Raw genomic sequence first — 26397 nt, forward strand, 5'->3', positions numbered from 1 at the left:
GAGGCAACCACTGCATTTTAATCATGATCCAAACAAAGATGCTGCATACATGCAACATGAGCAGTTTTTAATCTGAATTACATTCGAAATTTGAAGCAAAAACAGAATGGTTTGACTTCAGTTTGTGAAACTATGCATAAAAAATATCTGCATGAAACCGAAACAGCAGACGAGATGAATGAGACGCAGATGCACTCTCTGCCAGCAGGTGGCGCTTAAAGCGTTTCCGATTTTCAACCGGCTCGCGGTTAATCGTTACATCCCTAGAAATAGCCTATCTATATATTTAGACTGCAGATACATTTTGTAACTGACACAAGGGAACTACCATTTACACAAGTACAGAAATTATGGCTGATATATCGTTCTGTCACTGATAGGATCTTTTCAACCTCATCCCATCTACCACAAACTCTAGTCTGGACTCAATTTAAAGGGCTCGAGCCTTAAATAGCAGGTCAGACAAACACCCCCGTAATTCATGCCTACACTAAATAAACTGTTCAACAGACAGACACTAGAGGAAAGACCTACGAGGCACAAGAGCAGGGTGTGCGAGTGTCAGTGTGCGGCAGGGACGGCAGAGACACTATGGGAAGAGGTGGGCTCTTGTGAGGCACAATGACATGAGGGGGTGTGTTGAGGGGTGGCGGTAAAGTTGGTTGAGAGGAAGTGATGTAATGAAAGAAAGCCAGTGTGCATGTTTCACCAGGAGACACAAAAGCTTATTATGTCAAAAGCAATGCTAACTAACACCCTCAAATTCCTCTGAAAAGAAAAGCACCTCAGCTACTGTACATTCAAATATGAGCAACTGCATATACATAAAGCCTATTATTCATTGTAAAATTAAGCAAAAAGTGTGTGTGCTTGTGTAAGCAGTACCTGCGTTTGAAGGTGAGGAGAACGCCCAGGAGAATGATGACAAACATGAGGATTCCCGCAATGACGCCTGCCATCTTTACAGTGCTGTCCACCTGTTTTTCAGGCTCTATGTCATTGGAATTCTGGGTAGATGCACCTTTAAACCAACAAGTACATCACAAAGAAGAGAAAGAGCCTTTAACTAAGACAAGAGCTGTTGAGAAACGCTCTACAATGACACACACACAAAACAAACAATCACAAGAATCAAATGAAAACACAAAAAAGAAGTACATACAAGCACATCTCACGTTCACACACTTTCATATAGTAAGTACAACCAGTCCAAAGACAGAAAACAAAAGACACACGCATTCAAAATCAAATTAATTAAATACGTTACTGTGTGGCGGGTTTATGGCAAAGGGGAATCGTTTATTGAATGGTATTAATTAACAGGCAAAAGACAAAAAAAAAGACCTTAAGGAGCTTTCTTAAATACTGTATCACTGTGGTGAAATATGAAACACTTTAGGGCCTTTGGATTCGTGGTTAGAGAATGCAAAAAAAAAAAGAAAAAGATGATTCAATGCAAGAAATGCAGGCATGAAATATGGATACAAGAAACAAGAACGAGGGTTGAGATTCATGCAGATGTATGTGTCTTTGTGTATATATGTGTGTTGCATACTTGCATGCACGGCATCTTGCAGGATGTTTTGTTGACAATATATTGTTATTGTAATATCTTTATAAAATCTGTACAACCATGCATGACTTTTAGAAAATACTGTTCAGATTAGCGTGGCTCCACACCAAACGGCTCATCTATTTTCATCAGGCATGTAATTCTACTGTGAAATTGCCATTATTGCTATGAAAGACATCAGCTGTTTGTTGTTGCTGTATTTCACTGTTGAAAAGATCAGAATCATCTTTGCATTTTACTCTCAAAGCCTGAACTATTATATTGACACTCATATTCCACCATTTTATAATGTACAGTACATCAATCTTAATAATACGAAGAAGAAAGGTTGCATAGACTTAAAAAAACATATAGATATAAATAAATGGTTGCATAATATACCTACAGATACACAAAGCTTAGGAAAGCATGTAATCCCTGTGTTGAATGATTATGTTACGTTATGAACAATTATGTTGTTATATTTACCTCCACTTTGCCTTTAAGATAATTTTTTAACCTGCCAGTGTGACATCTGTAACAATCACTTGCATATTAACACATTGATCTCTCTATGGGGGTGGTTTGCTTTCATGTAAGCTCAATCATTTGATTTAGTATTTCCCTCAAACCACACAGTTCTCTTAAGCATGAGCAGATTAAACATTCAACAATAAACGTTTATACATTTTTGGAACTTTATGTTGAAGAACTAAACCTTCACAGCAAAAAAGCAGTATTTTTGTTTAAGCATGAGCAGATTAAACATTCAACAATAAACGTTTATACATTTCTGGAACTGTATGTTGAAGAACTAAACCTTCACAGCAAAAAAGCAGTATTTTTGTCTTGTTTTTCAGTTCTAAAAATGTGTGTAAATATACACACACACACACACAAGAAAGTTTTTATTTTTTTTATCAATGGAGTAAAAACTCATTCAAGATACAGTAACTGAGAAAGAAAAGTGTAACTATTTTATGCAGTTTTACTTATCAAGGTGTTAAGGTATGAACATGACAGCGATTCCAAAGACATCAGTGATCAGAATTCATTCATTTCCAATGGGTTTGCAATCTATGACTAGAGCCCGACCGATATGGGTTTTTTGGGGCCGATACCGATATTAGGGAGTAAAAAAAGGCAAATATCGATATATTGGCCGATATTCTTTGTGTATATTATAGTACAGTACCAGTCAAAATTTTGGACACTTTCCCATTCGAGGGTCCAAACATTCGACTGGTACTATATATAGAATACAGTATATACATATACATAAACACATTTTTTGCAATGATCACTCAAATGTGGTGATCAAACACTTGATGTGACATGACAAATGTCGGTAGCCCCCCAGGATCGCTTGGCGCCGGACCGCGAATTTAACCACCCATAACTCCCGAACCCCGGGGGCTATCGACGCGAGGGTTGTCTCATTCGAAAGCGGGCCTCTAGACGTACACTCGATTCGAGAGGGTTCCTCAAGCTGAAGGGATCCCCCGAATTTGGTGCGGATTCGCAGCGCCGTTATGGAGATATGGCCGTTCAAAGTTTTAATGGTTTTCCATAGACTTAAGCTTTAAAGCATTTCATCCAGGTCACCAGTAGCAAACAATGGAGCGCGCTCTGCTGGACAAACTAAGTAATTACACCATTTCAAGCATTTTATCTGCGTTATATGTTCTGTAAAAAAAAATTCATATCGGCGGCTTATTCGCCGATACCGATATATCGGCGACAGGCTCATATCGGCCGATAATATCGGCAAAACGATATATCGGTCGGGCTCTATCTATGACATAAGCAAACCCCTAAAAGACATCTGAGACTGAACTTTAAAAACATTCACAACTTTAGTTTCTTTTGACCTTTGAAAAAAACACTGAGCCAATCTCTGCTAACCTTGCTAGTCTTTGGAGTGTTTTCCAGACAAACACATTTTTGGCTCCATCTACAGCTGTCAGAAGGTGAAGGGAGCGCTATGGATGGTCTATGCGGATGGACTATGTGTTCTCCTTTGACTCTATCAACGTAGTAACTGAACTCCATGTCCTCCAGTCTGCTCTGATCTGATTGGGTTCAACAGTTCATGATTCACACACACACCCAGTCTATTTTCTGATATCATTCTTTCAGCCAGCACTATCTTCACGACAATACAACAATATTAATCTTGACCAACCAATTGACTCATTTTACTGACCCTTCAGGACACAAAATCTCTTCTCGTTGAGCTATGTGTGGCAGCATACACCTAAAAATTTACCAGAAGAATTGTTAACATGTACATTTAAAATGTACTGGTAAAAATGATCAGTTTATATCTGTGTCCAATAATATGCCCTCTGGAAAGAAAATGTCCCATCTGACCAGCAATAGCAAGCAGTAAAATGTGGTTTTGGTGATTTGTCTTAAAGACTATTTGATACACTCACAAATAAAGTATTTTGTTTGTTTGTTTTGGCTTCTATGGTCCCATGAAGAACATCCACAAAACACTCCTAAAAATAAAGGTTCTTCAATTAGATCAATGGTTCCATGAAGAATCTTTAACAACCATGGAAACTTTCCAATCCACAAAGGTTCTTTATAGTTAAAAATGGTTCCTTAGATTATAAAAATGTTTTTCACACTAAGAAAATAATGACTCTTTTAAGAACTGTTCACTAAAGTGTTCTTTGGAGAACAAAAAATGGTTCTTATATTGCAATGCTGCAAAAAAAAAGCATCTTCAAACAAAATGGCAACATAATGTTTTGCCACAATGTGTAAGATGATTACAATACAGAAAAAAATACAAACTACAGCTTTAATAGTGATTTTACAACAGTTAATTTCATACATACCACCCACAACCTAGTAAAATGGTTAAAAAGTGATTCTAAGTGCTTGTATGTGTAAAATTTTGACAATAATATTGGTTCTAATGACTCTCACACTCATATGAATCATAAGGATCTTAGCAATCATAGAGCAGCGCTCCTTTAAGATCTGTGCTATTTTTTGTTTACCATAAAATGTTATGTAAAATATAAAACAATTATCTGTCCTTGATTAGAAGTGCTATACATTTCCCTTCACCCACGAGCCCTGCTTGTATGCCCAATAATATATGCGAGTATGCAAATCCTTTTATTTTGAGGGGGTAAAATTGAGTATCAAAGAGGAATTATTATTAAAGCCCATCATATTAAAAATTAATCTCTACCATATACAGGGGGCGTTAGAGTGGGTGAGTTTTGCCTTATTAATTGCCGGCATTTTGCGATACTTTGAATGGTTCTGTTAGCATGTGAAAAGGTACTTTTGTATAACTTTATTTAAAGCAGATCTGTAAGCCGAGGGATTATGCAAAGGTTTATGTGGGTGCTTATCACTGCTGACATCTCTATTGCCATTGTTCGACAGTCGACAGGATTACGGATGCGTCGTTGGATGCATCTAACAGGATTATAATCTCAAATGGACTGGGATTGAGACCAGGCAGTCACGTAAGCGACCCATGATGCTAATGGCTCAAAAAAGCATCCCCCTTCACCAAACACAGAGAGGTTAATGGGTGGATTGTAAATACATTTAGTTTAAAATCCCTTTTGTTTCTAATTCACATGTGTACTTGGGTTTATATTTAAGCATTGTTGGTCTAGAGCATTTTGCTAAATTCCAGATGGGAGCATTGAGAAACAAAGGTATTTGTGTAAACTGACAATTGATTTCAAGCTCAAAGTGTACATGCATAATGCATGATGTCTTTTGTTTGTTTCTTTTGCTTGTTATTGGATCTGCTGGGATAACGCAGCAAACACAACTAGGTTTTGCTTTTTATTTCAAAGTGAATATTACTGGCCTCAAAAAGTGTCTCGAAAAGCCACACCTAAAAATATCTGAATTTCATTGCATAGAATCAAAATATCACAAAATATCAATCCAAGTTACACCTGCAATTAAATAATGTTATTTATTAATGCAATTTTTAGTTAAGTATGGTATGAAAGTTGCATAAAAGTTCATTTAAAACCCAACAAACTTCTTTACTATAAACGCCACTTGCTTTAATAGGCTAACTAGTGCAATGACATTCATGCATATTCAAGTTTCAAGTGTCTAATTACTTTTTGGGGGCACTGTACACTCAAATTCAACTCTCAAAATATAATTATGATCCTTGCATGTCAAAATATGTATTTAAAACGTAAAATGACAACAGCTTTAATCTGCTTAATTCAGACGATTAGGCATTGTAACGGTTCACTAGCTGACTAAAAGTCGGCTATCTCCTGTGCAATGCAGATATCCAGCTAGACCCTATAGAAATGTAAGATATTTTAGTGCAAGCAATTTGTAATTTCAGTCAGGGCAATTGAACATATTGTACTGTATATGACTGTAGAGTGAAATGGAAAAGCTGACACCTGTGTGTGTGCTCACATGTTAGAGCTTGACATCAAAATCCTTCAATATACATAATTAATATTAGGGATAAATGAAGAATAATATGAACACACAATAAAAAAATATATATAACAGATAAATATACTCAATACTTCCTAACACACACACACATTGTAAATGTGCACAGGAATACATATCTAGAATAGTAAATACACACAAACATACACATGCTGGCAAACACACTCACATGTGCGCACACACACACACACACACACACACACACACACACACCCACAGGATAGGCTGGCAGGGTAAGAGTGTATGACTGGGGTCATGTTAGGTGAAGCGGTCACTTGCACATGTAAGGGGTGGAGTGTTGTAGGCAAGGCAACATATATCACTTTATGCTCTCATTTTGCTCAGAAACGTATTAAGCTCTACAGTAAAACATCTTTATGCATATCCAAACATTTAAATAATGTTCTGAGTGAAACAAAAATAGATTAATTTACTTCAGAACAATAGCAAGGCTGGGTTATAGAGCTAAAGTTAAATAAATAAATTAAATTAAATGTATCAATAATTTATTTATTATATACTGTATACCATTATATATAACATTTTCATAAATAAGAAGAACATAAGGAATTTTTTTTAAATTAACAACAGATCATTCAAAGCAAGATTATGTAATTTCTAAGTAGGCAGTTTTCTTTAAAAGGAGGATAATTGATATTCATTATGGATTCAGTTTTTCAGCGCATAACAAGGTCATGAGCAAAACTATCATAGAGAGGGGATATCTGTTGTTTTTAAACATGAAATATTAATAATAATACGATCATTTAAAACGTGTGGGCGGCACTGTACATTCTCAGGGTCCCAAATTACAATAGTGTCAATGGAGTCAATGAGAACCAGCTAGACTTTTTAGTGAACCAGACATGCAAAAAATGCATTAAGATGCTGATGGAGAGAAGCAGAATAAGGTCTGAAAAAATAAAAAAATAAAAAGTAGAGAAGGAAACAACAGCAGAAGAAATGTGGAAGGGTGGAAAGAAGAAAGAAGAAAGAAAAGTTTGACTATGGAATAATATTCACCTTCACTGGGAAAGACAAGTATGTAGGGCGTGGTATTTTGTCCCCTACCTATTACCACTAACACAAGGTTTTACGTTCCAGGCCGGCATGCATGAGAGAAAAGAAGGAAAGAAAAAATAGTCTAAAGAATTATGCTTTCAACTCAAGCATCTGAGCTTCCTTCGAGTGAGTAACATTTGGCTGGAAAGGAAACTGAAATGTGTAGGACACAACAGGTAGGCTATTTCACATGGGAAAATTAATATTAATCCAGAATCATCTAGTGGAACTGTCAGAGTAAGCATAGAAGTTGTAGAAAATTTTATAAATAGATATTTTTCATATGAATGCAAATATTTTACCAGTTGAGGCCTTATGTGGCTTTGAAAAATTGTTCTATTCTGAGTCTCCAATTGTATGAAAATGGAAAAAAAAAAAAATACGGGGGGAATGCACTAAGACTGAATTGCGTCTGCTGTTGTTAATTTGTATTTGCATTGTTTTATCAACCGATTCAATAAAGGAATTATGCAAATTAGGTAACTATGCCAATGAGACTTACAAAATTTGATCTGAATTCAAAATTGCAAAATTGCATGTAACAATTCCCCAGCTTGCACGCCAGGTTCTGAGTGCAAGGATGTGGAGGATTTGACATACTTAACTGATATAATACAGTTCTACCACTGCAATCCAAACACCTGAAAGGAACAGTTCACCCAAAAATTTGCTGAAAATGTATTCACCCTTGGACCATCCATGATGTATACAAGTTTGTTTTGTTATACAAACAGATTTGGAGAAATATCCATCAATTAACATCTTGTGAAGTGAAAAGCTGTGTGTTTGTATAAATCAAATTCATCATTAAGGCGTTTGCATCCATCACTTCTGGCCAAAATATGAAAGCAATATTATGGACAGAGGAAGCAACGATTTGATGCTAAAATCATCTTCATGATGGATTTGTTTCTTACAAACATACATCTTTTGGCTTCACAAGACGTTAATTGATGGACTGGAGTAGTGTGAATTACTTGTGGATTACTGTGATGTTTTTATCAACTGTTTGGACTCTCATTCTGACGGCACCCATTCACTGCAGAGGATCCATTGGTGAGCAAGTGATGTAATGCTACATTTCTACAAATCTGTTCCAACAAACAAACAAACTCATCTACATCTTAGATGGCGTGGTAAGTTTCATTTTTGGTGAACTACTCCTTTAATCAGTTATTTAAAATGCAGACAGTGCACTCCTTGAACTTAATATTTCAGCACATAGCGCTTGGTTTCATGATCAAGGCGCAACCTCAAATCAGTCTAATGCACATAGGTAGGAGATGTGTTTGCTCTCAAATGAATGGCAACTACTTAATTTAAGTACAGTGCAGAACTTTTCCATTCTTATTAAACTAGATTTCAGGTGGTGAGTGAATAAGAGAATAAGCTTTTGCTTGAATACTGTGTGCAAAAGTCACGCAACAGTTTAGTGAATTCACCCCGTAATCTAAACCTATTAAAAACATCAACGTTAAAAAGGCAAGGAAAGGTTGAAACTCTCAAATGTCTGTATCCAAGGCATCACAAAGTGTAAAGCATGTCTTTCTAAAGCAGAAACACAAAAGTAATTGGTTTTTTACAATCATAATAAGAACCCAACTCAGGACGGATCTATCTGGGATATGAAAGGAAAAAAAGAAGAAAAAAAATCTTGACATGGAGCAAAATAAAATGAGTTCAGCAAAACAAACAAACAAACAGGTTTGTGCAGAAGCATTATTATTGAATTAGATGGTGAAAAAGCCAAAAGGAATGAAAGAAAACTGGAAAAGAAAGATGAGGGGAAGAAAAAAAAGATGCACAGCTGTAGTGTCTCTTTATCTGTGATGTCCATTAAATAATAGAAAGTCTCTTGTGATTGCTCTGGTCCTGGAAGTGATTATGTAAAAGGGTCTTTTTACAGAGAGAAGGGGAAATGAAATGGAGCAAAAGAAACTGAACAGAATTGTTGGCCAGAGGCAGATAATCATGCAGGTAAAATAAAATGGGATTTCAGATTTTTCAATGAAACCGGGAGCACTAATCTCAGTCTGATGCAACTGAGGTTTGTCTGAATGTACAACTTAAATTAAAAGGCTTCGTCCATTTTTAAACCATCATGTTTAGTAATGGGTTCCACTATAAAATCAAAGGTCTATTAAGAATACAGAGGAAATAACATTTCTAATATTACATCTGCTTAATTCCAACCAAAACATGATTTCATTGAATTTGATTGAGTGTGTTGGGTTACAGGGATTTAAATTAGACAGAACTATCCAAACATCAACCCAGCCAAAGAACTTTTCCAAAGCAAGTCTTATCTGAATATACAAAGGAACAAGCAAATAAATAAACAAATAAATCAATAGTAATTAATAATAAAATGCTTCATTCATACAAGCTAAAAATAAGTGAAAAAATTCTCATACCTTTGGTAGCCAGTCGCACACAGTTGATTTTGGTTTCCTGGAAGAGGAAAGGAAAGTTTGTGTTTTAATTAAACGTCAAAACGACACTGCATTGGGGAACATGGTTTTTGTCAAGCTACAGTGATCTTAGTAATTGCAACACAATGAAGTGCGGGTTATTTTCATCATGAGGTGCATGACATTAAGAAACAGTTAATTATATAACAACATTTCTAATGATAGTGAAGGATACACAAATGCAGAGCTGAGGCCAAAACAGAGAGAAGCTAACATTATAGTTCAGTTTTCCCGTGCATGTAAAGTCACCACAGCCAAGTTAAGTAAAGAGTAAATTTAAGGTCATAAAAGTTGTACAATCATAAAACATATGACCTGATTTGATCCTGTAAAAATGACTTTTGATGGTATAACCCAATGTAGTCATGTTGTTTCAGTCATACAGTAATAAACATTAATATGAATAAAACTGTTAATGTACAGTAGATGACAAAACATTTTTCTATTATATTCTGTTCTTCTACAGTCATAGCACATACCATCTGATTTGATCCTTTAAAGAAATACTTCTGATGGTATAACCCAGGCAGCCATGTTAATTTAGTCATATTAAACATTAATATGAATAAAACAGTTCATTTACATCATAAATCATTTTTCTATTCTATTCTATTCTATTCTATTCTATTCTATTCTGTTCTGTTCTGTTCTGTTCAAAAGCATTCATGGCTGCTTTTGGAATGCCAGTTTTGATGATAAAAATCTCACTTGCATCCTCTGAATGGCACGTGTGGCATGACAGGTGTTAATTAGTCGGCAGATTTTGGTGTGAAGTCTGCATGGAAGTTTAGAGCTCTGAGACAGGAAGCCAGATGCTACCATGTGTTTCTGTGAGCGTGTTTACAACAGCCACTTGTTTTGATTAGATCTGCTATCCTTGTGCACCTCATCTCAGCAGGCATGTAAACAGTAATGCCCACACATCAAAGGGCCTTGAAAGGTTTTGCTAATGGCAGTATTTCATAAAGTTATATTGTATAGCAGCTGTATTATACATCTGAAAAGAGAGTCAGAAGTACATGTTGTAATCTCAGCGTTGCCACAGGGGGCTCTATAGCAGATATTTTCTTCTGCACTCATTTTTCTCTTTTAGGTAAACTAATAGTCATGGCAGCGCAACTGTTTTATGCTTTTATTCATATATAAACACACATACATAGAGGCATCACACATGGTAAACACAGAACCTCAAATGTGTTCTCTATCTATGTGTTGATCATTGTTTGGATGTAAATAAAAGGGTAAATTGATCCTGTTCATCATATAAAAAAATAATATCTTTCACAAGACTTGGATCATATGGATTATGATCATATAGATCATATGAATTCATTTTACAACACCTGGACTTTCAACGGAGGGACAGAAAGTATCTTCAAAAATATCTTAATTTGTATTTTGAAGATTAATTAGGTCTTATGGGTTTGAAACGTCATGACAGTGCGAAAACGATTCACATTCACATCTGTGTATGTGCACATGCCCAGAGTGTGCTTCTACCCTAATAAGTGCACTACAAGTTGCATTAGATAAAATTATCTGCTGAATGATAGCCGACTACTAAATAAACCCCACAAATGTTCTCAAACTGCAAAAAACATTTTTTGCTTTATTTTAGCACCACTCAACATCACTTTGCTGTATTCTGCATAAATCATTCAAATTAATCTGCCAACTGATTCTTTACAAGTTCAGAATGTTGCTACCCAGAGACGTGACAACACAGACTAAAAAAATAGTTTGTTATACCATTGCAAATACTTGGTTTTTGCTGTTTTTGTTTTATTAGATGTTATTATAAAAGTAATGCATTGGAAAAAAAGTTGATGATACAGCTAGTATGTATTTGCCAAATTGTTGCCTTGCAGTTGTTATGGTATTCTGTGTGGTTGCTAGGTGGTTATGCACTGGCCCAAGTCAAAAGACCCCTATTCTGACCCCTATATATGGCCCCAGCCCCTCCTTCAATGTAAGTCTATGGGATGCATAGACTAGGTCAAACTAGGTCAACTGGAACCGGGAACACTTCCTATAACCCCAGATGTACAGTACTTGTTACATCGTAAGAAGAATGGCATCTACGCTAATATTAGTTCCTTTCATTCTTATTCCGAGGTCACCGTAGCCACCCAGATCCAGTCCATATCCAGATCAGATGGTCACTGCAGTCACCCAGAACCAGTCCGTATCCAGACCAGATGGTGGATCAGCACCTAGAGACAACCTCTACAGCCCTAAATGTCAGTGGAGACCATGTCATCTAGATGAGCCCTAGAGACAGATCCCCTGCGAAGACCTCGTCAACTAGACGGCCATCGGTACAAGACCACGAGAACCAGACGAGTCCTCTGCACAATCTGACTTGTGTTGCAGCATGGAATTAAACCACACCATGCTCATTTTGTCTGGCCAGAGGAGAACTAGCCCCGCGACTGAGAGGTTTTTTTTCTCAATTTCTGTCACCGATGGAGTTTTGATTCCTTTCCACTTTCGCCTTTGGCTTGCTTAGTTGGGGACACTTAAGTTCTGGCAATATTGTCAGCTTGATTGCACGGAAACAATTTGAAGAGAACTTAACTGTGTTGGATGATGACATCACTGAATCAACAATGAACTCACTTAAACTGAAAATTTGACTGTTTAATGTTGTCCTCCAACATTATCAACACACCATTTTCCTGTTTAACACTGAAGCTGCTTTGACACTATTTGTATTGTATAAAGCGGTATATAAATAAAGATGACTTGGCTTAAATGACTGACCCTAACAACAGTAACGAAGCCTGTTTTAGCAAACACCACGAAAAAATCTATCAGAAAATGCATTTTGAAAAGGCAATGCATGCAGTCTCTCTCCTAGCATTTATTTTATAACTTCACTAAGCCTTTATCAGCGGCACTCTTCAGAAATGTTAAAAATCCCCTTGGCAACACTTCATTGCACATATCAATTTGGCTCAAGGCAATCAAAACCCTTATGAGTTGCATTCTAAAAGGCATTCACAAATCACACAGAACGTGTTTTTGCTTTGAATAACGCAAGACACGGCAGTGGAATTTGAAAAACAAAATAATTTATTTCCTTTTATTCAGCAAGGATGCATTAAACTAATCATAAATGACAGTAAATACATTTATAATGGTACAAAAATTATAATTAAAATGAATGCTGTTCTTTTGAACTTTCTATTCATCGCAGAATGCAGAAACAAATTTATTATTGTTTCCACAAAAATATTACATTTTAATAATATTACAACAAAAACAATATTATTGTTTTTACAGTATTTTTGATCAAATAAATGTGTGCGCATGAGAGACTTGAATTGACTTTTATGAACATAAAAAGAAATAAAAAAATCACCAACCTCAAACTTTTGAGCAGTAGTGTTTCTCTGAAATATGGTAGGACCATGGTACATTTTGATACTTTTTTGTTGGTGAAAAAGGTGAGAAGAGACCACGTAAACACCATGGTAAATTAATTGTAGAACCATGGTACATATCAAAATACAGTAACACTTTAGATTAGGGAAAACTATACACTATTAACTATTTGCTTAATGCATGCATATTATTAGCATATTAGCGGTTAATACTAATACTTATTAATACTAAAGCACATATTAATGCCTTACTCTGCAGTACTACATTCTTGATCCCTTAAACCTAACTAATACCTAAACATAACTACTACAACAACTACTTTACTTAATACCAATAAGCAGCGAATTAGGAGTTTACTGAGGGAAAACTCTTAGTTAATAGTGAATATGTGTTCCCTAATCTAAGTGTTACCTAAAATTCGGATACACCATGCGATGGCTCCAGTACATTTTGTAATAGAAAAGGGTGAGAGGAAGGTGAGGTGAGGGCCGGAACTTCGTTTCTGAGTGCAGTCGGAGCGCTGGGACTTGGGGAATGGAATAATAGGGGATTCTTGGCTGATGGGAAACATCCCTATAGGAAGTGACAGCTGAGCTATACTGTCTGCCCCTCCAGTCAAATAATTCACTGACACTGTCAAAGGCTTTTTACGATGGCCGTGTAATGACGGAGAGAGAAAGACTGAGAAAGATGGAGAAAACAAATCTTTGCAGCTCAGGGGAAACTGAAAGGTAGCGAGTGAAAACGAGCCTTCATCTAAACATTAACTTAATTATTTTGACTGACTGCACAATTACTATGAGCAGATTGCATATCAGTACTGGATTTATAGATTTTATAAGGAAAACATGAGTGGTGCTGGTCTGTGCAGTGATGCTAAAGAGCTATGGCTCGTTGTCAGGGTGTTGTGAGGCAGTTGCTAAGGTATTCTGAATTGTTGCTATGCAGTTGCTATGGTGGTTAGAATGTTTTGAAACCAAACAAAAGCAAAAAAGAAGGCTGTTGTTGAGAAATTGAATGAGTGGGACATGCATGACAGTTCTGAAAGAAAGGGAAAGCAAAATAAGCTAATAACTCTCCACAGACAAATTCAACTGACTGCAATTTACTAAGCTTGAGTGACAAGATTTCATTGATGTGTTTAAAAAAGAACACGGGACTCTTATGACAAATGCCTAATGGTTAGCCAGAGCAGTTAAAGAATATGGATTTCATGTCACTGTTCAGCTTTTTGCCATGCCTGCTAGAATTAATCCATATGTCGGTCACTCACTCAATTCTGAAGCATGTTATGGATTAGTTAGCCATTACAGCACTTATCTTGACACGCCTGCAGCAATTCTTGCCTGATGACAACAGCTACTGCAACCTAGGAACACATATCTAACTATTAACTAGGTCAAAGAGTGAACACATTGATTTCTGCAAAGTTTGGGCCTCTAGAAGAAACAAATAACCACATATATGCTACAGACATGATTCATGATGAAACTGGGCAACTTGCTGTGGAAAACTGAGCTATTAATTTTCCATAGAAACTACTTAGCAACCACCCAGAATGCAATAGCAACCCCTTAGCAACCACCTAGGAACCACCAAGAGCTCCCTATAAACCCCTCAGGAAACACCAAGTAATCACCCTAAACTCCTTGGTAACCACTTAGCATCACTCTAGCAACAACCAAGAACTCCTAGAAACCCCATAGAAACCACCCAGAACTCACTACCAACCCCCTAACAACGCCATAGTAACAATATATCAACACTCAAATCATTATCAATCATATCTTGAAACCAGAATGTCAGAAAAACTCTTTTAACTTGGGCCAGTAAGCAACTACCTAGCAACTACCCAAAACACCCTAATGACCACATAGCAACACTCTGGCAACCACCCAGGACTTCCTAGCAACTCCTTAGCAGTCACCTAGTAACCACCCAGAACCAAAGCAAACACTCAGAATTCTCTAGCAAGGCGCTAGCACTCACCCGGAACTCCATAGCAACCTCACAGAATTCCCTAGCAATTCCTTACTGCCCATCAAAAACACCCAAGCAAAAACCCAGAACTCACTACCAACCCCCTAACAACGCCACAGCAACACTCAAACCATTAGCAACCATATCTTGGAACCCGAATGTCAGAAAGACTTGAGCTCCTTTGATTTGGGCCATTAAGCAGCTACCTAGCAACTACCCAGAAAACCCTAATGACCACATAGCAACACCCTGGCAACTACCCAGGACTCCTGACCCCTAACAACACCATAGCAACAACACATCAACACTCAAACCATTAGCAACCATAATTTTAGACCAGAATGTCAGTGAGACAATTCAGTTTTTTTTTACTTGGGCCAATAAGCAATACCCTGGCAACCACCCAGAACACCCTAGCAACCACATAGCAACATCCTAGCAACCACCAAAACACCTTCTGGTGGTGAGGTCAGCACAGCCAAGTACCAATTTGTGTTTCCTTAGAAGAAAGCACAAAATGTAGTTGTTTTCTTTTTATTTCTTTTTAAAATCTATTTATTTGTCATAATCATATTCTGCATGTCGCACAAACAGGCTGATCAAAAACATCATTTTCTAGGAGACAAAAAAAGACACGAACAAATTTAAACAGAGTTCACCCAGTTTCTACAGCGTTTTAAACAGATTGTGAAATGGATGCTTATAATTACGAATTATGAACACAGGTATGAATGATTACAACAACCTCCTGAGGCAATCATCTACACATTAGGGGCTCAGGAGGAAAAACGCTCCTTCAGTGAGAATGAATAAAAGAAACGTGCAGCACAAAATAACAAAAGAAAAGTGGCATCAGCCAGTCATCTGGAGGTATTTGAGACAGCGGCGCTACTATTTCAGGAGATGTTGCTTTCGAGAGTAACACCTCCAGTCTAGCGAAGTATTAGCAGGAGGATTAGGCAAAAGAAACTAAAAAACAAAACAGAAAACAATGACACAAGCTGCTTTTGCTGTCTATAGTGTTTTCATTCATACAGAGCACTCTGTTTTTCATAAAGAACAAAGGAAAGCATGACAGCTGACTGCAGCGTTAGGTGTAAATGAAGAAAGAAATGGCAAGAGATTCTCTAAAAACATGTGAAAGAAGTACGAGACGCTTCAAAAACACTCCCGACCGCAGTGAGAGAAATGTTTTGTCCCCGACCAAGAGTATCAATGCTATCAGACGCTATACAGAACAACAGAAAGAGGGTTATACACTAATTAACCCATGATTAAGGCTATTCCCATTTCATTTATGCAATTAGGAAGCAATTAATCATATTCATGAATATATGAATACTGCTTTAAGTATTTCATTGCACTGACCAAATGAAAACTCTGCAGTGTTTGAATGCACCAAGGCACACAGTTTGGGTAGTTCACCAAGATTTTAGTTTCAAATGTATATACGATTGGATCCAAAGGTGAAAGAGAGCTAGTGAAAAAGCTACTATTAAAATAAAATGAAATAAAATAAAATAAAATAAAAAATGAAACTAACCAATAAATAAACAACATTATTTATTATTATTATTGTTGTTGTTGTTGTTGTTAATACTAAATAAAATAAAAATTAACTAACCAATAAATAAAATTATGATTATTATTATTATTAGAGCATTTTGTGCTTCAGTAGAATAAAGGAAAATCTGACCTTTTCTGACAATTTGATCTAGAAATAGTGCAGATTCTTAAATATTTCTTCAGTATTTGTGTGACCTGCCAACTGACCATTTAACACTATACCAAGGGGAAAATGTTTTACACACTTTTTTTGCTTGGTTATTTTTTTAATCAAGTTGTCCAATAATAGCTGCACACTCCAACAAACAGTGAATTCACCTTTGACAGGTCACAAATTTTAAATGCAAGCTGTTTGTTCCTATTAGAGCTACACGTCAGTGGAAACGATGTGCCACAAACTTGTTCTTTTACCTGCTTCACACCAAAGACAGGACACGCTTTGCGGGTTCTATTTTGTTAAAAGCTGCATGCGTCTGTTTCAATTTCTGTCTAGTGTGGGTTCAGCCACTTAAACGAGTGAGTGCCTCTTCACAACTCCGTATCCCTCTTTCAGAACAAAAGACGCCTGCAGCGGCAATTACTTGCTCTTTTGGCCCGAGCGTCTGCGGCCCTGTTCACAAACACACCGGAGGGACAAAAGCGAGCGGAGGAATCCTAAATTAGCTTAGAGCAGTTTGAGACCACTATTCCCCTGACTGTCCCTCTCTCTCGCTTTCTCTGGCAAGACTGATGTGATAAAGTCTATCAAAAGTGACCTGGTGCTATTAGCAGTGCCAGGAGAAACTCTGTGGGCAGTGGCGCTCATGAGATGCTGTCGTTTATGGACTGCTGCTACATGGAGAGATCAAGAAACAGCAGTGTTTCTGTCTTTAAAGGTAATGTGTGTCATTTTTGCTATGTCCACAGAAGATGGGCTCTTTTCGGGAGAATCAACCTATGACTGGCTTTAAAAGTATTTTAACACCCCCAAAATGACACACTTCATCTGAAAAGGCCTTTAAAAGTCATGCTGGCATTTCAACTCCATGGAAATTAATAATGATGACTAGCAAATTTAATGTGGACTACAGTTGCCTGCTCATTCTGACATTATGGAGCAAAGGTAGTTCATTAGAGAGTATTGCATTGTACAATGTTTTTGGTTTCTGGTTTTGTTTAATAACTTTTACAGTGGCGCCTACAAGTACTTGGATGCTTGAGTGAGTCTTAAATATCTCTGAAGGTCTTTATTAGATAATACAAACTAAAACAAACTTGAAATGTACACTTGTCTACACTTGGTGTGATAATTTGTTATCCAGTGCAATCACATTCAGACATTTTTAAGTGTCGCTTGAGTGTCCAAATACTCTTCGGAGCCACTGTATAAAGCAGTGATATCGTTTTGTATTTTCTTGCATAAATATCATTACAAAACTGCACAGAATGCATCAACTCAATACATGATTCTACTAATGACAAATGCTACATAAAGCCGGTTTGAATAGCTATCAATATGATGGGTAATCTCTGCACTGAACTGCATTGTGAATTTATTTGTTACCTTGCACTGTGGAAATGAAAAAAAAAATCTAATGGCACACATTTACACCGAGCGCTCCTCGAACACACTTGGAACAAGGTAAGTTGAAAACAAATCTGAACTACCAACCTAAATCCATATTTTATGCATGAATATCCAATCAAATTATCTGGGTCATGGTCTGAGGTTGTTTTTGAGTGCTTTTCTCCAGCCGCCTGAGACTGAGAGATTGAATTGAATCAAATCCAATCAAATCGGGAACAACATACTTCAAAACGCAGAGCAATGCAGCAGGCCTAAATGGAGCCTTTGCTGAGCGCATTATGCCTGCTTAAATGCTAATACGTGAATATATATCTAAATATGCATTAATATATCTACCCATTTCTAGGACAGCCTTGTAATTTTGGATGATATAGAGCAAAGGTTATGTTCTGTGTACTTTTAGACTTGTCGACGTACAGCTTTATGCTTCGAAATGTGATATCAGTTAGTTTTTTTCTTCATTGATAAGACTTCTCAATTGTAAAGATTGCTTGTTTAAGGTTGAATCTTACAATATAATAATACTAATTAGGGTTGCAAAGGGGTGGAAAATTTCCGGAAACTTTCCAAAAATCCCTGAAATATTCCAAAAAATCCTGGAAAGTTTCTAAAATTTCTGGAATATTTCCAAAATTTACTTGAAATTATCCACTTTTTTGCAACCCTAATACTACTAATAATAATATGAATAAAGAAAAAAGAAAAATCTGAAATTTCCCACCATTATCATAATGAGTGTTTTTTGTATTTATTTTTATAATTCACATTATTGTCAATAATGGTTCTTATTTTGATTCCTATTATGTTTAACTTTTGGATAGTAAAAAAAAATACAGTTATATATTAGGATAAAAATATTATTAATTAAAAATGGTAATAGTGTGCCAACAGTGTGATTTTGCTTTATATTTTTTGACATGCACTTGCATTAGTTTTTTAGATGGTCATGCTTCACAGCATTTGTTAGTATGAAACATACATTAGTAAATAATATACGTAAAAAAAAAAAAAGAAAAAGAAGAAAAAAGAAAATATGTTTGTCATGAAGATTAAAATGTTCGATTTTCCTGTACAAAATATTCAGTTTGATTTTGGGGTGAAATATGACCCAGCCAGGTTTTGGGAGATTTACTAATCAATACTTAAGTGTCAACCGTTATCGAGAACATTAGATTGGTGTATGAAATAAACAGTAAATGAAATACTCACCCCGTTGGCTTTGCTCAAGGCCTGAAAGTAAATGCTGTAGCTTTTGGCTGGTGACAGTGGTGCGTTCCAGTAGCCATTATAAGTCTTGTTGTCTCCTATAGTAAAGGGCTGTACTACAGCAAGGCTAACAGGGGGGAGTTCAGCCGCAAAATAGTGAGGTAAATTCAAGATGGAGGCGTTTCTGAAGCTAACAGGAATGGAGAAACACTCCAACACATCCGTGGCTCGGCGAACTTTCTGCTTTCGTTTCTCTTGAACCACCACTTGATAAGCACTAGGGGGGGAAAAAAGATGAATTAGTGTACTAAATATCAAAACCAATGTACCTAATATGTCATTATTGTAGTTCTCGGATGAGGCCTCACAAAAATTGATGAAGAGGCTAAATTCCAATACATTTTTATTTAAGTCGACATGAAGCAAGTTTACAATAATTGAGATTTCTGTAATGTGAGGAAAACACATATTCAGTGAGAAAACAGTAGGACAGGGCTTGATTTATTCTACTGGGAATTATAATAACAACCTTTTTTCTTAAGTACAACAAGCACTGATGAATAGTGCTCATAACTATAAAACTAGCCTAATGTATTAGGAAATGTAAAAAGTGTCAATTTTAATATTTAAGCACACACTGTACAAAAATCGGTGACATTTACAGTAAAATACTGTAAATACCTGTGGTTGCCAGAACTTCACCGTAAAAAATATGGTAGCAACATTTTAGGTTTTACAGACTTATCTTAAATTCACAATAAAATACCGTATATCATTAACTGATCTAATGTTAATAAACCAACATATTGAAGTACTAATATCTGTTTTGAACCATTGTAATGCACTGATAACCACCAAAGACTGGTGGTGATGAGAAAGTCACATGATGAACCAAAGCTCATCACAAACAGCTTTTCTACGAGCTGAGGAGGGCAGTACTTATATATAGAAGGTGCACGGTGTCATTCACAGAAACACTAAACCCCATCATAGTGACACACATGATACTGAAATAATGCAATAAACATTAATTTAACAACATTAGATGTAAGATTAAACCCTAATGTACACAACTGATAAGAAAAAACTAAGAAGAAACATGTTATTTCAACAACAACAAAAAAAAAAATGAAGTGTCATGCAAGGAATCCTGGGAGTGTCAATTTACGGTTTGTCACTGTAAATTATGACTTTTTCACTTCCAAAAAATGTATTTTTTAACAGTATTTTACTGTAAAATGACATTAAATGTAATTACATTTATTCACCGAATATAGTATGGAAACGTACTGTTAACCAGTTAACAGGTTTTTACTGTAGCATTTTTACAGTCTTTTACTGTTACAATCACAATAATTTTTTACAGTGCATGCTTTAGCATTAGCCACTTATACTGCAGCCTCATGATTTGAGAAATATCTTCAGCTAGCGATGGCACATCCAAAAAAGAGAGAGGGAGCTGTGCCCGAAGCAATTTAACGAGCCATTAAAACCATCAAGAACATCTCTTCCAGTAGCTTTCTAAGAATCACAGAAGGCCTTGTCAGCCACCAAGAACTCTCTAACGCTAACAACTAGCTTCTAAACATCTCTATTAAACTCTTTTCTTGGAATAAAAAAAAAACTCTTTAAACCTGCATGAGACCCAAAAATACACAGCTGCTTCTCTTGAGAGAAAACGACGAGGCAAGTGATGCAGTAGTGAGCCAGCAGAGGGAAATCTCTACTACGGTAATTAGCTGGAGGGGAGGTGGCGGATTTGTGCGCATGAGGCTTTTTGAAAGTGCTCGTCGTGGGGAAGGCCTGGAGAGGGGCATGTGTGTGTTTCAGTACACGGTGAATAGATAAGGACATCTTTTGAGCTCCCAGTGCTAATAGTACTTGTTTGCAATTATGTGGTCTTAAACAAAGAACATACTTCCCAATTATGTGCAATTAGGGAAATGTATGTTTCGCTGAAAAGAAGCCTCTAATCTGGCATCTTTCATAAAGGATAATTTCCCATGACCAAAGAGGCCTGCCTGCTCTTCTCTTTCAAACACACTGGATCTCCATTTCAAACTAATGGCTTTAAGTGCACACTGGATGTCGTGTGTCCGCTGTAACCCTGGTCGAAAGCTGCTGTAATTATAAACAATTTTCAGTTGCATATTTTTCATAAAGACGCTTATGGATTGCCAGGGTCGTATGCATTATAGAGCAAACTAACAATGGAAAAACAGTTTTCCACTTGTTTATAATAAAACATGCATCAGTGCATTTTGGTTTACCCTTAAATATATTAAATATAAATATGCAAACATGAATAAAATTGCCTAAAGAATTTATTAATACAATATAATACAATATAATTATTTGAATCTTATGTTATCTTATGTTGTCTTGCCAAATGCTAATACTAGGGTTATTATAGTTAATTAAAACTAAAATTAAAAACATTAAAAAACATTTTTACTACTTGAAATAAAATAAAATAATATAAAAAACTTTTTTATTTAAGCTAGTTGCAAAGGCAACATTTCTCACTGAAACTCAACTTGATGTGGAAAATAAATAAAACTAAAACTGAAATAAAACTATTATAAACTAAAACTATAGAAAAGTATATAAAAAACAAACTATAAAAAAACAAAAAACAACAAAAACTTTAACTAAAATTAAAATAAAAATAAAAACTGATTTAAAATTGTAATAAAAACTTTAATAGTAGTTCAATGATACTAAAATAACACAACTCAGAACAGTCCATGCAACCAAATAATTGTCATAATTACTGATGGGCTCCCATTGCACATCAACTCTGCTGTTCTTCCAAGTCAGATTCGACTTGCAATTTCGAGAATTTGCCAAAATCTGTTGCACATTCACAGACTGAATTTCCACACAGAGAAGGGCTTTGTTTGAGTGCCAAAACACAGCCAAATGGACCAGGATCCCCTCGAAGGCTTAGCATACAAATGATGCTTATTTGAATGACTGCATTTAAAAACCCTCAGGACCCTGAGTGAATCAACAGTAATGCACTTCTTCATTCAGACGATGCACTAGACCCCTCTTGGATGATTGAAGAGAGGGATCATGGGTAATTTGGTGTCTTCTTGGCTTTTAATGTGGTTCGTACCTATCTGCAGATTTAAAACAATATTTTAAACAGTTTTTTTGAACAGACAGTTCACTTTACACATTCTTACTATAAGTAACTTTGCAACAACATGTCAACTAACTCTTATTAGAGTATTAGTAGACAGTTAGGACAGGGTTACGGTTAGTAGAATAAGCTGACAGGTACTTGCAAAGTTACAGTAGAATGTCAGTTAGGGAACTATTAAAATAAAGTGTTAACAGATGGGTCAAAGATGAAAAAGGGTTTTCAAGCATCAAAACAATTCAAGTTTAATACAGCTTAACATTTAGATTTTTTTACCACCGTACATTAGAATGTGTCCTGTTTAATTAGATTTTTTTTCTGAGCAAAAAATAATGACTATCATACATTTTTACTATGATTTACAGAAGACACCCACTAAAACATAATTTAGTGTAACAATAGTATTTAGTTTTTAGAACAAGAATCATTAGATGGCATTAATAAGATGGCATTACTTTAGGATCACAGTGCAATAGGTTTTACCCATTTGTCAGAAAGAAGCTTTATAAAACATAATAATATATTTAGTATGATCACTTATTCTTTTACTTATTTTAATAAGTACAGGGCATATTACAGGTCAAGTATATTATTTCATTTTTACAGAAATATATCTGTTAAGATGAATGATGATAGAACATTATTTCACTCATATTTTGACATTTTATTTTCATAACAGTTATTTGAAACAGTAAAGCAGACGCTTTACTTGCTTTCTGTATGTATATAAAATCCCTTTTGTAAATTTAATTTGATGTGGACACCAAAATGGGACGTCTCTTCTTTCAAACAGGTATTAAGCAGACTGTCTACTAATACTGTAATAACTGATAGTTGACATGTAGTTACAAAGTTAATTATAGCTAGTAGAATGTCTGAAGTCGACTATGGAAATAAAGTGTTTTTTTTTGTTTTAGTTTGACACAATCAGCATGTGAACAAGTACTTAAATCTTTACAGCTGATGTTGAGGTCCAGAGAGCTCAAGCGGACAAACTTTCAGGCTCCTAATCTCAGTCAACTGATAACAACCAATTAGGATTTTAAAGTCCCTCATTATATCTGTCCTCTCTATATTCTCCCTTGAATAAAAGTGTCAAAAGAGCACACCTGACAAGTACATTCCTAGATAATGTCACAAATGCAAACATTCTCAACATCAATCACATTTACTTTTATGTATTTGACAGACGCTTTTATCCAAAGCGACTAAGCTTGCATTCAAGGTGCACATTTCTTTTACATTTTTTTAGTTCTTCAATGTAAAACAAATAAGCAAAATACTTTAAACAGGCCAGTGGCATGAGATGAATGCTCACCTGACAGGGGCCCCTCGTGATTGGGCAGGTTTTAAGAGGACGGTGATTGTCATGTCCGTCTCATTGAGAGGAGAGTCGGTCTCATATTCAGGCATGGATGGAGCTGCAGACACATAGATTCATGTTAAAGGACACCGACTATCAGAATATAAAGAAAGCACGCACTGTATAGCATAGCAGACCTAGTGGATGTCTAAAAAGTTTTGCACTTTTTTATCAATTTAAGTAACATAAGTATGAATTAATTGCATTTGCAAGAATAAAATGACCAATATTTCTGTGCATAGTATTAAAACTTTGAAATGAAAGTCCATTACTGTAAACACTTCTTGCATGTATTATAAACTGTATATGTATATAAATGTATGTATATAAACTTGTTGTCTGCGGCAATTGACAGCATGTTACAGATGAACAGAGTTTAACTTGTATTGAACTTGGAACTCAGCTGCCTTTCAAACACACAAAAACATGTTTTAATATTATGCATAATTAATATTCATGTTTTTGTAAAAAAATACATTTCACAGTATTTACTCTTACGAGAAAGCAGACAGTTTTGAAGCCTGACTCAAAACGATCATTACTATGCAATCACATTGAAAATGTCAATCTCTCATTACAATGTTTAGATTCAATGAACAATACGGTTTTAATAAACGGTGTCTGGCGTGCTGCACAAATGCCACGTCATTATGAAACGGAACGAACTGACAGCCGCAGGCCACAGAAATGGGGCTGAACTTGTGGAGGATGTTGTTTACGATTCATGTTCTCATTATTTTGTTCACTTTACATTAACTGTATTCCAACTATATTTATGCCAATACCACAACTCGCTAATGAGATTTTTGCTCCAGCAAGCTTCTTTAAGACACAAAAAAGTCAAAATGACAAAACTAATTATGAAATTTTACAAATGCAAGTGGTAATTAGGTAAGCAATCAAATTAAGCTTATTTAACCCTGTCAGTTCATGTTCCCAGAAATAATTTCATACATTATCATCAGTCTGTCCAACATCAATCCGACATCTATATCCATAAAGTACAAATGTCTGTCACATCAACTCAATTAAACTGGAACTTGAGGGTCTGTTTTACTATAATTGTGTTTAATTATCATTACACTTTTGAAAAATATCCACCAATCTTAGCTGAACCTTTAGCTGAAACCATGCTGTTCCCTTACCTGCGATTTTGGTGGCAATACGGGTGGTCACGGGTGGGCCGAAGCCTTTGTTTGTGCTGGCTTTCAGAGTAAAGTAGTATGTGGTGCCAGGATACAACCCTACGAAGAGATGATGGGTTTCATTTTGGAGTTTGAAGACCCGGCCACGTTGTGTTGTCAAATCTGAGCTGGGGTCCAGGGAGCCAAGAGCCTTATAGGTGATCTAATGAAAGAGAAGCGGCCGATAGATTTTTACAATGATAACTCCATCAAGGGTTCAGTAGATTCAATAGAGACAGTTACACTCTTAAAAATAAAGGTGCTTCACGATGCCATAGAAGAACCTTTTTGTCTAAATGGTTCCATAAAGAACCTTTAACATCTGAAGAACCTTTCTGTTTCACAAAAGGTTCTTTGTGGCGAAATAAGGTTCTTCAGATTACAAAAACGCAAGAAAGAGATGGTTCTTTAAAGAACCTTTGACTGAATGGTTCTTTGTGGAACCAAAAATGGTTCTTCTATGGCATCGCTTGAAGAACCTTTTGAAGCACCTTTATTTTTAAGAGTGTATGTCAGTTTATTTGCCATTAAGTCATCTTAAATTCAGAAAAAATTCAAGGAAAGTTTTGATGAATGTTCATGCTGTCTTTTACATACATTAAAAGCATATATTGATTAAAGGATGTTGTTTTCAAAGAAATAAAATAATTAAAATGCTCCACAGTTTTGTTTCACTGTCAAACCTGTCTTCTCATACCAAGATTGCATACATTTTCAATGATTGGCGACTTAAATTTCAGTCTGTTCTTCACACAAAGCCCATGCAACAGTATGATTTCAAAAGACTTGCATGACTTAAACGCAAGAAGCACTAAATAAATAAGAAATAATAAATAAGCAATACATATATATATATTGGCCAGTGCTTTCAGTTCATTTCTGTTTCATTGAAAGGAGAAAGTCATACAAGTTTGGAACAGAGTGTGAGCAAATAACATATTTCATTTTGGGGTGAATTTTTCCTTTAAACATTATATTTCTAAATAACATCATCCTTTTGAAACAGGAAAAGCAATTTGGTGCTGAACATTTTTGTTTTACTGGATCTCTTTTAGTTATTTTGGCTTTTCTGCATTCAGATGTTCTCTCCAAATATTTGAGATAATTTCAGTGACTAGAAATGCAACCCAAATATTATATTAAGAATACAATGAATAACAAGCACATTCAGTGCACTGCGCTGTAAATACAAGCCACTTATTAAAACACTTTTACGAGGCTGTAAAAATGTAAATTTTTGAAAACAACATCCAGCTAACAATTAACACGCCCAGAAACATTTACTAAACTAGGTTACAGATAACATCTTCATGCCAAGATGCACAAACCTTCCATATCTTAGAGGAGACTGATGGAAATTGATGGCCACAGTGTATGGGGGTAATCAAAACATTTTAGCCCTGACGTTTCACACTTCATAACCCCATTCCACAATTCA

The 26397-nt window shown here is 35.8% G+C and overlaps 1 protein-coding gene across 5 annotated transcripts in view; it reads right to left on the bottom strand.

The window, feature by feature from the left end:
- LOC107685823 (receptor-type tyrosine-protein phosphatase T-like) overlaps nt 1-26397 on the bottom strand; it is a 116591-nt gene that overhangs the window by 72081 nt on the left and 18113 nt on the right. For 3 of the 5 annotated variants that reach the window (XM_016482560.1, XM_016482558.1, XM_016482557.1), the window contains exons 3-8: nt 24921-25122; nt 23731-23833; nt 19268-19541; nt 9502-9538; nt 7049-7105; nt 886-1021 (exon numbers count right to left, since the gene is read on the bottom strand). In XM_016482560.1, the coding sequence (XP_016338046.1) occupies nt 886-1021; nt 7049-7105; nt 9502-9538; nt 19268-19541; nt 23731-23833; nt 24921-25122 (809 nt within the window). The remainder of the gene's footprint in view (nt 1-885; nt 1022-7048; nt 7106-9501; nt 9539-19267; nt 19542-23730; nt 23834-24920; nt 25123-26397) is intronic. The other 2 variants (XM_016482556.1, XM_016482559.1) reach the window with 2 other exon arrangements.

The sequence above is a fragment of the Sinocyclocheilus anshuiensis genome, unplaced genomic scaffold, assembly GCF_001515605.1.
Source record: "Sinocyclocheilus anshuiensis isolate Anshui unplaced genomic scaffold, SAMN03320099.WGS_v1.1 scaffold822, whole genome shotgun sequence".
Lineage (NCBI taxonomy): Eukaryota > Metazoa > Chordata > Actinopteri > Cypriniformes > Cyprinidae > Sinocyclocheilus > Sinocyclocheilus anshuiensis.